Below are 16,566 nucleotides of genomic sequence, written 5' to 3'. Positions count from 1 at the left end.
TAAGTTTAGAGGGTTTCCTTTTATTATTATTTAAAAAAAAAAAAATTAGAGTTGGCTCTAAGTAAGTTTAGGTGCCAACTATTGGCTTCTATCCTTTATTTTCTTGTTGAATTATTGGGCATATCCTGCATAAATGAGTAAAAACATGACTATAATTAAGGTTTACCTAATGAATCAATGGATATTTAAATGATTAGTTCCCCAATACATACATATATAACTAATTTAAAATAGACAATAATTATTATGTAACTGACTAATCTAAACGATGAGCCAATGACCATTGGGCACTATCTCCTTCCTTAATGGGGATGTAAGGGTTTGTTCCTTTTCCGACCCCCTCAATGTTGTGGTACAGCTTGTGGTAATGTGTTCACATGAAAAGTAAAATAGAACAACACAATATGTGTAAGTGAGATTTTTAGAGATTGTATGTTAAAAGCACTAAATACTAACCATAGTACATTTTAAAAACCATTTGTCAGAGCCTTAAGACAATGTTTCTCCACTAATAAAAGCAAGGAAATAACGAGAACAAAAATGAATCAAAAGGACAAAGACAAAGGATTATGAAAGCGGGTGAAAAACCATGGTGAGGATCAAGGATTTTGATATCCTTACTCCTGCAAAGATTTTGTATTTTTCCTTTTGAAACCAATACATGACTACACTTTTACTCTCCGTTTGGCGTCTATTTCTATCATTTTCTTTCTGCTCTCCTTGCCCTAGCTCATTCCTCTATTCTTACCTAGTATGACTAGTGTACATTTTCTTTTAGGTGAAAAGCACATTTTGGTTCCTATATTTTTGCATGATTCCTATTTTGATCCCTAAATTTTATTTTTACCGCTTTTAGTCCCTGTTTAGAAAAACGCTTTCTGTTTTAGTCCTTTCCGTCAGTGCCGTTAGGGCACTGACCTACGTGGCAAACGGAATTATTAAAATAATAATAAAAAATTTTATTTTGTCATTAAAAAATGCCAAGTCAGCATTTAAATTTTAAAAAATAATTTATTAAATTTAACTAAATAAAAAAAAACAGAAAAAAAAAATCACATTAATTAAGATTGAAGTGTGTCTTGAGCAAGAACAACAAGAACACATACACAAACCCATAAATTAAAATTCAAAAATTTAAATTTTCAAAATCATCACATACACATGAAAGTTTGGAGATGGTGTGGAGGAGAAGATGGAGGGAACTCCGAAGAGAATCCGGCACTTGTTTCAACGCCGGAATCACCGACCTCCGCCGGATTCAACACCGATCAGATCCCTCGCACTTCCGAGAACTTCACGGACGATGACGACATCGACATCGACATCGATGACGAGGCCGCCGTGGATCCCGAAATCATCTGAGACGAGCCGGAAGAGGTCGAGGAAGAGGACGACGGAAAGGACCTTTTCCACGACACTTTCTTGGAGTAAGTACTCTCTCGACTCACAATCTGATCTCGATATTTGCTTCCTTCGTTTTTTGAAAATTGTTGAAAAATGTGGGACTTGGTGAAATGAAATGCAGTGATTATTGAAGAATGGATGAGCAGGACCAGTACGAGTCGGTGGGACTGGATGACTCGCTTGAGGACGAGAGAGATTTGGATCAGATCATGCAGGACTGTAGGGCTGCCGACTTGGAGCTCGACGCTCGCGAGGTTCGCGTCACTGGACGCAAGCTTCCTGAGCTTCTCCACGGTGCATAATATTTTTGGATTGGTTGTGAGGTATTTTTGGATTGATTTGGTAGTTTGGAGTTTTAAGATTTGATGATTTTGCTGGGTTGAGAAAATGATGATTTTGAAAATTTTAATTTTTGAATTTTAATTTCTGGGTTTGTGTATGTGTTCTTGTTGTTCTTGCTCAAGACACACTTCAATTTTAATTAATGTGATTTTTTATTTTTATTTCTGTTTTTTATTTTTTTATTTAGTTAAATTTAATAAATTATTTTTTTAAATTTAAATGCTGACTTGGCATTTTTTAATGACAAAATAAAATTTATTATTATTATTTTAATAATTCCATTTGCCACATAGGTCAGTGCCCTAACGGCACTGACGTAAAGGACTAAAACAGAAGGCGTTTTTCTAAACAGGGACTAAAAGCGGTAAAAATAAAATTTAGGGACCAAAGTAGGAATCGTGCGAAAATGTAGGGACCAAAATGTGCTTTTCGTCTTTCTTTTATTGTACAAGAAAACATGTAATGGGCCGTCCTTTTCCTGAAACATAGAGAGAAATACACGTGTCTGTTATGCTGTCCAAGCAATGTGCTAACTGTAAGCGACTAAATTTCTAGTTTGAAATAAATCAAACAAGTAAAATAGTTTCACAAATGCAAATTTGTATTGATGATTGTGTGGTACAATTCTCTGAAGTTACAAAAGAGTTATCCTCTGATTCGATCTCTTTGCAAGACTTATTGATTGGATTTGTGGTAATGTGGTTTTGACTTGAACACAAAATATCCTTCAATTTGGTTGAGGGATGGATCAAAGGTTGCTGAAACGGAATTACAATGAATCTTTGGCTATGAGCTTGTTAGAAATCCTTTGTTCTTCGCGTTCTTCGTGTTCTTCGTGTGTTCTTTGTCTTCGAAGGTTTGTGGTGGAAGTTCTTTGGGGCTTTGGAGGCTTGGATCCGTAGAGCTTCATTGATTTGTGATTTGTTGATGTTTTCGAACACTTTTGGCTTGATTCCCGCAAACTTTAGGATCTAGGCAGATGATCTGGATGATTCTACTTCGAATGTTCTCCGATTTTGGGGCTAAAGTTCTTGAAGTTCTTGAAGGCTTTAAGGCTTGATCTTTGCAGAGCTTCTTCACTTCTGAATCTTGGTCCTCCTAAATGTCTTAGGAAGGCTTCTATTTATAGGAGTTTAGAGATGGGTGAGCAACACGTGGCGGAGTCCAATTGGTGACACATGTCACAGCCTGATTGGTCTGCTTATGTCATCGTTTACACATGCTGGACTGTTTGTGTCATCGCTTACACACATGAGGTTGCTTGTGTCATCGCTTACACATATGTTGATGCGTGATTGGTTTTTGCATGACACTTGGCAAATTTCCGTTGGCTTCTGAATAGTGATGGCAAAACCTAGTAGCAATACATGATGCTTTGTAATTTGCTGTATTTTGTGGACTTGATAATGTGACATGTCAACTTGTGATATGCCTGGAATTTTCTCTCTCTACACTAACCAATGAGGAGGTCCGGTGTAGCATTAAAATAGGAAAGGATAGGTACCCCTCAAGGTAGTACTTGGTGTCCAACACAGTTTGTCAAAAAGTGTCTCACTTATCTTCACAATCTTGCAGTTGTGCAAACTACACGTGGTTGGTGTGCTCAGGTAAGTCCAACTCCTCTTAACCGGGTTCACCATCTTATTAATCTATTGGCTCATACATGTAATTAAGGTCAAGATGCAATATTGGGAAGCAAACCCTTTGAGCCCAGCTTTTGGGCCTGGTGACCGTACAATACATATGATAATATTTAATGTGGTTAAACCAACTCTAAACTTATATTCATGAATATAGCATCATTGAAAATCCATTATCAACAATATGGATTCAACCACTCTCAACTAATCTTCGCAATTAAATAAACTCACTTTCACGGACATCAGTTACGAACACAACCTCTAAAATTCTCTCACAAACAAACAAATTAACCCACAAACCTTATAGACACAAACTCACAATCAAAAAGCTCCAATATATCTCTCACATTCACATAATAAACAAACTCACACACGCGGGTATCTTCTAATTCTAAAATCACTACAAAACTATTCTTTGAAAAAACACACAAGTTCTTCTCTAAGAATTTGAGTCAAATGTAGAATAATTTATTCCATGTTGGTATCTATCTTTCAATCCTAAAAGCATGACTAAATTTGGTTTCACATTAAGAAAATCCAAAACCAAATCAGACTAGGAAGTCGAATCAAATTGTAAAACTCACTTTAATGTAAAAAATAAAAAGAAGAAGAAGAAGAAGAAATGATAATACCATAAATACAACTGTAAGGTCTTTTTTTAGTTTTGCCTTTTTTTTAGTTTTGCTAAGAAGACTACAAGTCAAGTCAACTCAAGGAGTCAGTGGACTTTCAATCCTAAGGTCTTTTTTTAGTTTTGTCTATTTAGTAGTTTCTTGAAAACGACCACATTCTGATATGAATTTAATACTCCAAGTAGGAAAGCAGTTACGAACTCACACATCAGCCACGTATCTCCCTCGTTTGCCTTGTTTTTATCTTTATATTTATATAATTACAATACGATTTTTTTTTTTAGAATCAATTACAATACGAATTGATGGAACGAAATTAAACCGATATTGACAACTTTTATATTTCTTTGCTTTTCTTTTTTTGGTTGAGACATGGACTACTTAAATTAGTATTCAGTGTTTTCTCAAAAATAAAAAATAGTAATCAGTAGGATGTTTTTCATTTTCTATCACACCCATTGTATATTTTAAATTTTGTTAGTACCGGTTCAATCAATGACAAGTTTAGAACAAAAGTAAGTATAATAATTCTACAGTCTCAAAAAATGTTACAAAATACTTTGTATAAAAAAATATAAATAGTAAATATTATTAATGGTAAATAATAAAGTGATATTAGTTGTATACCTAGATGAGAACTAGTAAAACTTTTTAAAGAAATGCAAAATCAATTATAAAGTGAGGAAACTATCTTTTGCGATGGTGCATGGATGATGATGACCTATGCTATATATATATATATATATATATATAGTCAAAACTTTAAAAAAATCCAATTAGATTTTAATTGGATTCTCAATTTTTTGCCACGTGTCATTTAATTTTTAATTTTGTACCAAGTGAATTATTAAGTGTAAAAATCGAATAGTCTAAGTTTAATTAGATTCTAAATTGAATTTTAATTGTAGTCCAATTTTTAGCCTCATATTCATCTAAGTTTTTAATTTTTGTGGCAAATGAATTATTGGATGTAAAAATTGAAGAATCTAAAACCAATTAAATTATATATATATATATAGAGAGAGAGAGAGAGAGATAATGAGAAACCATTAATTTGAACCTCTTTTTTTTTTTTTTAAAGTATAATTTGAATTGTATAATTGTAATTGTTTTTAATTGTACTAGTAGTTATATTTTCAAAAAATAATAATGACAATCATGTTTATTTTAAAAATGGAAATCAAATTGTTTTGGAAAGTAAAAATTCTCTCTCTCTCTCTCTCTCTCTCTCCTTTTTGTCTCATTTTTGGTATTCTATTTTAGGGAAATGCTAACGAGTACCCTTAGGGTAATAGTTAAAAATCCATTTAAAGAAATTTTTTATGGGAAATGAAAAAAAAAGTAATTAATATTTTGATAACTTTTTCATTTCCCATAAAAGTGGTATCAAAATTTTCCTAAAATGGATTATTAATGAGTACCCCAAGTGCACTCGTTAGCATAACTCTTCATTTTATATTCCACCAATTACATAATACTATGTGAATGTTTGGATAGGAATTATAATTCCTGCGTTTGCTTTTTTGCGTTTTTTTTTTTTTTTTGGCCGTTGTTTTTGACTTTTCAACTTGTTCACTGTTCACTTTTCAACCCGTGTACTGTTCACAGCAAAATAAGCGGTGGAGTGCATACCAATGGGTCCCGTGCACTGTTCATGAGACCCACAAATTTCACTTTTCAGCAACTCTTTCATTAAAAATGGGTCACACGGTACTATTCACATATTTAAAAATTATTTTGGTACAATATTTTCAGTTTTCAACAAAATAAGTTGTATCTAAACGGACTCTATGAGTTTGTTATTTATTTATTTTTAATTTTTAAATTTAGTTATTATTATGGAAAGAAAATAAAAACTATGAAAAGTTGTGATTAAATATTAGGTTTAAGTTTGGTCTTATTCATCGCCGCATATCCTTAATGCGATGGTCACTCTACAAGTATAAATGTTTATAGGGTGTTGGGGGTAAGGGTTGTGATTTAAGTATTCAGGAGGGAGTTTCACAGACATATATAGTAAACCTATAAATAGCAGTATCATCTCTTGCACCGAAAACCTCAAAACAACAAGAGTTCTCTTTCTCCCCCCATCTTCAAATACTATTCTATCCCACAAGGTGTGAGGCTTTTGGTCCATCCCCATATATTATCATTTCTAAAAAACCAAAACCATGAAGGTATGCAAGATGTCTATGCTATTAAAAAATAAATATACTTTCCTATAATTCAAAGTTGCTTCATTTGTGATTATTATTGTTTTGTTTCTTCAGCAAACGGTGGTCCTCCAGGTTACCATGGATGGGCAGAGGTGTTGTTTCCGCATTATGAAAGGCGACCATGCTCGCAAAAAAGCCATGAGGATTGCCGTTGGCCTTTCAGGTAACAGAACCCACGTTGTATTGTATTACAAAATTTGTAACACTACATTTTAACACCACTTGAACCTATTTATTACAGCTGTTAATTAATTTGTTGATGCATGTGACACTTGCAGGAGTGGAAGCAGCAACTATAAAAGGGCAAGACAAGGACCAAATAGAGGTAAAAGGCGAGGGGATCGATACCGTTAAACTTGCAACGTTACTAAGGAAGAAAGTAGGGCATGCAAGCATAGTAAGCGTTGCGGAAGAGAAGAAAGAAGAAAAGGAAGATGAGAAAAAAGATGAACTGAAGATACAGTACATGGTTGGGCCTCCTAGTTGCACATACTATGAGATTCCCAGATATGACACACCTTCTTGCTCCATAATGTAATTTTGTACCAACCATCAGCAAAAGTAACCACAAAGAGGGAGACACTTGAAGGGTTAAACTATACATCTTCTGGTCTTCATGATGAATTCCTCTAATGGATAATTTTCCATTTAGAAAAGATAAAAAATTTTCTTAATACCCAAAAATCAAAGTCCTCAATGCTTCATGAGGTGATGGAGATGCATATTCTACTTTAAAATTAGGGCTTGGTTTCATTATACTTTGTTGATGTTATTTTTCTCTCCTCATAGAGAACTTCAAATAAGTATGGTTTTAGTTGTTTCCCGTTTGACAACAAGGACAATTTAGCCACACTAGAAATTGTAAGTCAATTGTTGTTGGTATTTGTATTGCAAGTTGTTAAGAATGAATAATAAAGTAATATTAGTATAAAAATTAATAATAATATACCAATATAATATTTGTGAAATTTATTTTAACATTGCTCGTCTAGATAGTTTGGGCTGGCTTGTTTTTGGTCACGTGTGTGTACACTTTCACGCCAGTTGAAGTAACCTTAGCTCCACTCAAACACAAAATTGGACTGATTCAGATAATTCTATGTAAAATTGTTTACTTTCATGACTTCTATGGAAAAGGCCAAAAGACTTCTTCATTGGAAGGTGTTAAAGTCCATCTTACAAAGTAATAATTAAAATACTTGACATTAAATACGAGCAGTCTAAGGGATACTTCAACTCTTAGCAAAAACATAGAAAAATGGTTAAAGGCGACCATGCTCGCAAAAAAGCCATGAGGATTGCAGTTGGCATTTCAGGTAACAAAACCCACGTTGTATTGTATTACAAACAGGGGCGGAGGGAGAGGGGGGGAGGGGACCAGAACTTTCAAATTTTTTACTAAAATAATGATAGCATATTGAACTGAAATGTCTTATTTGCCCCTCCTACACAAAAGACAAAAAACCTTTTCTATTTATTGGGAACAACCTAGTGCTACACGGTTCAGAACTCAACAGCATTAACAATAGGTGGTGTTGGGTAGTATAATTATAGTTGTAAGTGTCTAATGAATATTACATGTATTTTTATATATTTTTTTTATCTATACAAATTTTCAAAAGATAAAAATAATATTATTAGAATAATATTACCAAACATTCCCTAGAACTCTGAAACTATTATAATTCTAACATAAAACTATGGGTCCCACCTAATAATGATTTAAAAAAAAAAACAACCTACTACTAATGCTATATGCCTATATGGAATAGAAATCACAGTAACCTAATACTAATAGAACTCTGAAAAGAAACGGTGTATATATAATTTATATATATAATAACAGGTGAATCTGAGAAAAAATCCTATTAAATTTCAATTGAATTCTCAATTTTGCACCATGAGTCTTTTTTTTTTTGGGTCAAGTGTGTTAATTGGATTCCCAATTTTGCGCCATGTGTCCTATCTAAATTTTTAAAATTTTTGTGCCAAAACAAAATAATACATTAACACCTAATACAAAAACCAAGAAGACCACAAAAATAACCTAAACAAGAACATTTCACCCGGACACTTCTATGTAGACTCTCAAGCTCCTCTCTCTCTCTCTCTCTCTCTCTCTCTCTCTCTTAAATGTTTCTCTAAATCTCAACCCTTAACCACTTGCTACCATCAGCAAACAACTCTTAACAACACACCGGCAACCCCCCAATGCACAATAAACAAATTTTTAAGTAAACTTGTAACCCATTTTTTATTCATATTCATTGACTTATGAAACATTGTCAATTCCTTTCATCACTTTTTTATTTTTTTTTTATTTTTTTATTTTATAATTTTTACGGTTAATAACTCTTTTGCTTCATATCTAACCATTGAATTTAAAAATATCAATATTCAAATGTATAAATGAAACTTAAATCCCGTATGAGGATTAAAATAATTAAGCAACCATACGAATTTGAAAAATATGGCTTTTGGAAACAGTACTTCATTATAATGCTATTTGGAGATTTTATTTATTATTAATTTTTTTGTTGTCGTATGCCTTTTTTATTTTGGGTTGCATCTCAACAATAAACAAAGTCAGTAATCCAATTATTTGTGGTAAGAATATAAGGGTATGATTGGGCAAGACCAGTAGTTCTTTTTCTTCCAAGTCCAATGTACATGACTTATTTTTTGGAGACACTAGTTGAAAGTGGTATTTCTTGAAATTTTTCATATTGCATGAGATAAGATCTATAATGAAAAAATATATAGTTGAATTTAGTTATACAATTAGTAACAATGACTAGACTTTAATACAAGTTTTTTATAGAGTTAGGTAGATGAGATTTATCGATTAAAAATTTAAAATATCTTTAGTTTCTCAATGGGTAAATATAGAGAGATAGTATTTACTTAGATCCAATATGGGAGTTGGCACTCAAAAGCAGTAAATATTCATCAATAGCTAAAATATTGTATTCCATATAAGTGTTGTTATCTTTGAAAATATCATATCCAAAAACAAACAAACCAAAAAAATAGGAAAATTATAAATTCAACCCATTTTCAGAGAAATTTGTTTAGTTTACGAGCTTTTATGATAGGTTTTTTTTTTTTTTTAATTTATTTTATTTATTTTTTTATTTTTTATTATAGTTTGTAATGCTCTTCAAAGTATATACTTAGTTATGTGTGACTTTTAATGAAGCTAAGCATTGCTAGAAACAATGGTATCATATAGCATAAAATATAGTGGAACAAATGAAAGCTTTCAATGAAAACTATTTATTTGTCTTAATTCGTGAGCAAATTTTGGTTTGGCAGATTCACATATGAATGAATTTGGAAATATTTCATATGAGAATCATATAGTATATAATAGTGGGTAAATGCCATGGTTGAGAGAGAAGATACTTTAAAGTTTGATTTGTGAGCCAGAGGGTAATAGTGGGTGCATGTCATTTGATAATTGTATCTTTGACCTTAAGCTTCGCAAATCAAATGTACATAACTTAATCATGACTCTTGAGGCATTGTCATTGTCCATAGTTCAAGGCAAGCTCTAAGTTTTAAATTTTTTAAGACAAAACTTTTTCTCCTGAATGTTGTCATTCATGGTCATTTTATGTTATGTTGAACTTGATATCAGAATCATGTATGAAGCATAGCTCCTACATGCACCCATGGAATGTGGCTTATAGTGTAGCTTATTAGCCTTCTCAAAAAAAGTGAATACTAACGCCCCTATTCAAGTGGAAGCCAAAGCTTTTTTATGGGCAGTGGAATTAACAGGTCAAAAGTAGCTTTAGAATGTGGTAATTGAGGGTAATTCCAAAATTTGAGTTGAGGTAGTGACCAATAGATCCAAATTAGTGCACTAGAGAACTGTTAATTTTGTTGTTGAAGTCAGATTGCTATATGCAAGATTTGATTGGCTGGAATTTAATTGGGTGTATAGGAATGCTAATAAAGCTACACATCTTAGCAAGATGGTCTTTGTCAAACTTTTTTCCAAGTTATTTTGGTGAAGGATTGGTCCCCTAGGAAATGTTGTCTTGACATGACTAATTCTATTTTTACGTTTATTATTCTAAATGTTAATTTCAATTTGTTTTTTTAATTCATAATCAATAAGCAAACAATATATATATATATATATATATATATAATTGTGATTGTTTTTAAATGTATCGTGCATATGCAAGGGGTTACACACTAGTATAATATAAAGCACGCCTCCCATAAAAAAAATTAAAAAAAAAATCTTTTGATACGTCTCTTTCAATTTGTATCTTAGAGTTTCTGTTAAGTTTTTAAAAGCATTCAAGCTGAGTTTTAGATGTTAAAACTTGACTAGACAACAAATATAAAATGTTCAAACTTTTCTTAAACTTGAACTAAGCCTATAAATTATATTTAAAGCCTAAATTTGTCAAATAGTTCAAGAACTTGAGCTCAGCTTGGCCTAACATAATTCATTAGTCCAACTGAGGTCAAACTCAATATCAAGCTTTTGAGCTCAAGACATTATACAATTATATTATCATGCTTATATTAAGCATACAATCAAATCTATTGATTTAGGCATGTGGTCCTCAATTCCCAATTAATTAAAATTTTAGTAAGATATTAGTTTATTTTTAAAGTTCATATCAATCTTATTATTACCAAGCTCATAAATTGACCTAAGTTCAGCTTGTTTTTTACTGAGCCCTATCGTCCACAAGCCTGTTCATATATATATATATATATATATATATATATATATATATATATATTATGTGGGCTATGCTCATTTTTAAATAAGCCTAAAATTAAGACTCAAGTTTGGCTCTAGGGGTGGCAATTCGTGTTCGCGTGTCAGGTTCGTGTCATGTCAACTCATGAGTATCCGACTATTTAGATCAACACTAACTTGACATGTTTATTAAATAGGTCAAGATTTCTCAATCCTAACACAACTCATTTATTAAACAAGTCAATTGTATCGACCTGTTTATTAGATTTTATCAAAATGAAAAAAGTTATTTATGAAAAAACAAGCACATAAATATTTTTAATATAAAATTTAGAACTAATAAGTAACTGCATCACAAATAATCATTCAAAACTAAAGCATATCTCAATATCACAAATAATCAATCACAATTTGTGAAAGAAAATAAATCACAACAACTAATAAGTTTATAGACTTAAGGTTTGAAAGGTATATTAGTAAAATGCCATTTAATTAAACAGGTCAAACGGATTCCATATGTTGAACACTATCCCAATCTGTTTATTAAACGGGTTAGTTGTGTCAACCCGAATATGACACGAACCTATTAAGCCTTAACCCATAACCTGCTAATTTCATGTCGTGTTGTGTTGGGTTCGCAGGTCATGTCCAATTTTGCCACCTTTATTTGGCTCGTTTATAAACAAACAATTATGAACAATTTTTTTTTTTATAAAGAGCTTGGTTCATTTATAGCCATACTTGAAATGACACCTCCAAAACTGTAGTGAGTGCTGAAGCTAGAAAACATTTTCAGAGAGGCCAAAGCTGTATTCTTCATTGAAATGAAAATATATGGTTGGCAATTTATTGAGTAGTCCATCTTGACAATTCTACCATCTTGAGCATCACTTCACACTAAAATATAAAACATATCTTTGACCCAAATAATTTTGTTCACGAAAATTTTAATAAATCACTTTCACATTTCATGAAATATATTTGTATTTTAATTTGAAACTAAATATTAAAAATGGAGTTCATAAAAGGTTTGGCAATACCATTTTGTTTTGTTTTTTTTTTTTTTTTTATTATAAAAATTTAAACTTTAGTTTTTTCTTTTTTATTATAACATTACTGTTGTTGTTTTCTTTTAAGGGGACCAAATAATAATTGAGCTTTGGCAATTTGGAGAGGCAGTTGAAATGAGGGGCCCCTAGTCTCCCTCTGCGACTGAGTCAGTGTCCGGTAAGATTCAAGATAAGGAAAAATCTTAGCAAAAACACGTTTTTCCAGGGTGACCGTTCCACGTGCTAGAGACGAAGATTCAACATAAGCCTATGTATCTTATTTTAAATGATAAACCTCTGACTGTTGGATTTGGATGATTAATTAAGTTGGTCTTTTGCATTCCCTGTAAAATACCAAACCTATCATTAGTGTTAGTATGTTTTTTTTGGAATGGTGTTAGTATGTTTTTTTGGGTATGGTGTTAGTATCTGCTTGAGGTAAATGAATTTAGCCTAATTGTGCAAGGTAGAATATTACCTATGACACCAGCAGAGTATATGTATACAATAATTACATTGTCCTATTCCATTTTATTTAGGGTAAAATTTAGTTCTTTTCAATAAAATTTAAACACAGAGTTGTATCATAATTGTTATAACAAATTATATCAGTTAGGTATGAAACTAGCAACCTTCTCTTAGGGCCCTCCATATAATTAAGCGTAAACTTTACATCCTTTTTTGACTTTGAACCTTGACTCGGTAAGAGGCAGCTCCAGCTAAATTTAAACTTATATTTACTTGATCCCATCATCCTTACATAATAAATTAGAATAGTTAAAATAATTTGTATTGGATAATCGTTGTTAATCAAATATTGTAAGGTGCCTAGCCTCTTTCCTACTCATCATGTAGACCTCGTAACTATTTTAATGGATTGTGTGTTTTCTATTACTACTTGATTTAATATAGGAGTTAGTAATAAAATAAATTTGAATGTTAGGTAACTAGTCACACCTACCAAATTTTATCGTTATTAATATCGTTTATGAGCTTGACAACTCCACTGAAGACAATATTGGTATCATTTAGAATATTCGAAGTCCATGTACAGATTTTTCTTTAATTTTATAATAATTAAAAATATGTGCCATAAATTTTGTGCATATTCACTCATTTGTATAGTATCTAGCAACATAAAATAAAATATCACACACTCAAAAATAAATAAATAAATAAATAAAGTAACAAGCAGTAGAGAAAGCACAAATCAACATCATTAAGAGTATTTACATTGGTGGAGCTATTTTTTTAGCTATTTGGTACCACAAAAAGTTACTTTATTTATTTTACCTTTTCACTTTACAAGACATCCAACATCAATGATTTTATTTTAGCTTTCAATACAATAAAATAATATAAACAACACAATAAAATAATATATTTATTACATTAAACAAGTTATTTATTTATTATTTTTTCCCTATTCTTCACTGTCTTCATCACTATCTTCAGGCACCACCTCCACCACCAGTGTGAAACTTAGCACCCAACAACCCCAAATCAGCACAAACCCAACACAAACTCAACACACAAACACAAATCCAGCATAAACTTGGCAGAAACCTAGCACAAACACAAACACAAACTCAGCACACAAACACAAATCTAGCACAAACTCGGCGACGATGGGGCTTAGGTAACAAATTGGCAATGGGGCTTGGGGAGATGGGGTCTCGGCGAGATGGGTCTGGTGAGATGGGGTGTCAGCGAGATGGGTTGGGTCGGCAAGATGAGTTTGGGGAGATGGGTTTGTGGGTCGGCGAGCTGGTTGGCGAAGCAGAGAGAGAGAGAGAGAGAGAGAGAGAGAGAGAGAGAGAGAGAGAAAGAAAAAGAGAAAATATTTTTTAATGAGAGAAGAAAGAGAAGTTTAATAAAATATATATATATATATATATTTTTTTGTTTTAGCTTCTTGCTATAACGCATAGCCATTTATAGCTATGCACTGTAGATGACGAGCTAAAATTTTTAAGTTTAGCTCCACCATTGTAACTCACATTTTAGAATTATTGGTGTTAAAAATAGCTATTTAGCACCACCAATGCTAGTGCTCTAATAGCACCTATCCTTTCTTGGGTCATGCTAACGGGTGCCCTTAGGGCAATGGTTAACAATCTATTTTAGGAAAGTTTTGACATCACTTTTATGGGAAATAGAAAAAGCTGTCAAAATATTAATTTTTTTTTCCTATAAAAACTTTCTTTAAATGAATTATTAACCATTGACCTTACGGCATCCGTTAGTATTTTCCCTCTTTCTTTATATATGCCAATGGTGTGTGATGGTTAACAGCACCCACTTTTAAAAAGATGAAAAAGGAAAAGACTAATGAGATTTCATTGCCCAAGTCCCATAATAGACCCCAAATGACAATGTTTCCAACTATAGTGTCTGAAATTTACAATGTCTTTTTGCCAAAATCTACAAATTTTCCTTAATGCGCATGGTTTAGCTTCACTACGGAGCTATTGGAAAACAAAGCTTCACATCTTCTACAAAACATGTAGTGGAAAATAATCTGATCTTTAATTCCAATGGGTTTTGGGCTTATCTATCAATTCTCGATAAATCCAAAATTGCCATTATATATTTAGGCTAAAATATAAATTATATTCTCTAAGTTTGACTAAAATTCATTTCAATCCTTTAACTCTACTTTCATTCAATTGAGTATTCTAAATTTAAAATTTATTCAATTCAAGCCTTTTGTCCAATTTCATTAAAAAATTGCCATTAAAAAAAAATATTTTTCTCACATGAAAAACATCTATTAAATTAATAAAATATTTTATAAATTTTTAATTGATAATATTTTTTTCAAAAACTATTTTTTGATTATTTAATTGCAAAATTAACGGAAAATTTTTAACGAAATTAGACAGAATGTCTGAATTAAATACATCTTAAAATTAGAGTATATATGTGTGTGAAATTCCCTTGTGAAGACTAACCAATTTAAACTACTCAATAGGAGAGAGAGAAAGAGAGCTTCGGTCTATGCAAAGCCCACAATCTCTTGCAAATTTTTGTTGGTGCTCTCTATTCAAGCAAGTTGGTACTGATGATTAAAAAAAAAAAAAAAGTGAGTATGGTCTGTGCACTTGTTCTCACTGTTCACTGAATTTCACTTTCTTTTTTCTCTTTAAGAAAATGAGTTTTCGTAGTTTTTGTTTTCTTTCCCTAGATTATAAAAAAGTAATTTTGAAACCTAAAAAAAGAAATAAAAGAAATCACACACACCTTATTAAATGACAATGGCTTGAGATATTGTCAGCATTTAATTTTAAAATACTAGCTTTCTTCTCTCTCTCTCTTCTTTTTTTTTTTCTTTTTTTTTTTTTTTTCCAATAATTCGATAGTTAATTTGAACTATTCAAGTATTAATTATCCTCACTTGTTTCATTTCATGATTGTTGCATTATAATTCAATCAAGATTCAACTATAATCAAGCTTTAAATATGACTTCGACATAAAATATGTCCTTGTCATTGTGTGCCCTGATTTTGTTTGACATTATTTTTTATTTGAATTTGGATTTCATTTTGTTTCCTTTTGCTTCACGATGTGATTTCATGTTTCCTTGTGTGCATTTTATTTGATTCAGATAAATGTATGATTAGTATAGGGCTCCCTTAATAATCACCTTACTTAAAATGGTATGATAAGACAAATGGATGCCAACCCACTCGATCGGGCAAGTTTGGGTGCATAATACCTTCCAAAGCTTGCATACTAACTCCAAATTGATAGTTTGGTTCATTAGACCTTTGTATAGAGGTCAATGTTGGACTTTGAACCTAAACAGATGGTGACTACCAATTCTTCTCCTTGACCCACTCGAATGATGGCATATGCTCGAGCAACCATGTCTTAGAACGGTGCGTCCACAAGTACTATTTAATTTTTCAAGACAACTGTATATTAGTTTTTGGAAGATGATAAAGCTAAACACTCTATTTCATTAAGTTTGAAGACCAAAGGCAGTCAGACGTATTGTTTCTGTGGTGCCCTAACCCTGCTAACGTACATAAGTATAGGGGTGAATTTGGTCTCCAAATCTATTTGTTGGTGGAATTCCTCACAATCCTACAGGTTTAGCCTTAAGCAAAGCCTAAATAGCCCAACTACAAGTACTTTTGCAATTTCTAGCCCAAAAGGCCCTCTCCATCTTAGATTTTGCCTCTTACCATCTCTTGTATATCTCTTTCAGTTCTTTTGTCCACCCTCATTGTGTTTACTCTTCTCTAATCTTCTCCTTTACTTCTTACTTACTTCTTACCTACTTCTTGCACTCCACCCCCTTTTTAAGCCATTCACTCCCCTTATATAATCTCCTCTAAGTGGGTTTCAAATCATTAACATTTCACCGAATTCCATGCAATCCCACTATCACCCAGAATCCCAAGGAATTATCACGTCTTCTGAGGATTCTCTTGAAACTTGTTTCAAACGCCAAATAGTGCTAGACAAGGACTTCCTAAAAGAACTTCTAGTGCTCGGTGAATATTTGAACTTCTCTACTTCCTTGTTAATTTCGTATTGTCTTGACA

General features: G+C 32.1%; 1 protein-coding gene across 1 annotated transcript; it reads left to right on the top strand.

Annotated features, from left to right (window-relative positions):
- Positions 1 to 1,538: 1,538 nt before the first annotated feature.
- LOC115985807 (disease resistance protein RGA5-like) lies at positions 1,539 to 7,143 on the top strand. Its single transcript, XM_031108707.1, has 4 exons — positions 1,539 to 1,698; positions 3,322 to 3,353; positions 6,289 to 6,397; positions 6,513 to 7,143. The coding sequence occupies exons 1-4, from the start codon at positions 1,539 to 1,541 to the stop codon at positions 6,770 to 6,772; spliced, it is 561 nt and encodes a 186-aa protein (XP_030964567.1). The 3' UTR covers positions 6,773 to 7,143.
- The last annotated feature ends 9,423 nt before the right edge of the window (positions 7,144 to 16,566 follow it).

Source organism: Quercus lobata, chromosome 4 (genome assembly GCF_001633185.2).
Source record: "Quercus lobata isolate SW786 chromosome 4, ValleyOak3.0 Primary Assembly, whole genome shotgun sequence".
Lineage (NCBI taxonomy): Eukaryota > Viridiplantae > Streptophyta > Magnoliopsida > Fagales > Fagaceae > Quercus > Quercus lobata.
Note: the sequence above shows the minus strand (reverse complement) of the source record. Positions and strands in the feature narration are given on the sequence as shown.

Excerpts from the sequence above, each read along its gene's own strand:
- LOC115985807 (XM_031108707.1), top strand. The coding sequence starts at position 1,539 with ATGGATGAGCAGGACCAGTACGAGTCGGTGGGACTGGATGACTCGCTT. Across the intron at positions 3,354-6,288 it reads CACGTGGTTGGTGTGCTCAG|CAAACGGTGGTCCTCCAGGT; the intron begins GTAAGTCCAACT and ends TTGTTTCTTCAG. Across the intron at positions 6,398-6,512 it reads GATTGCCGTTGGCCTTTCAG|GAGTGGAAGCAGCAACTATA; the intron begins GTAACAGAACCC and ends TGACACTTGCAG.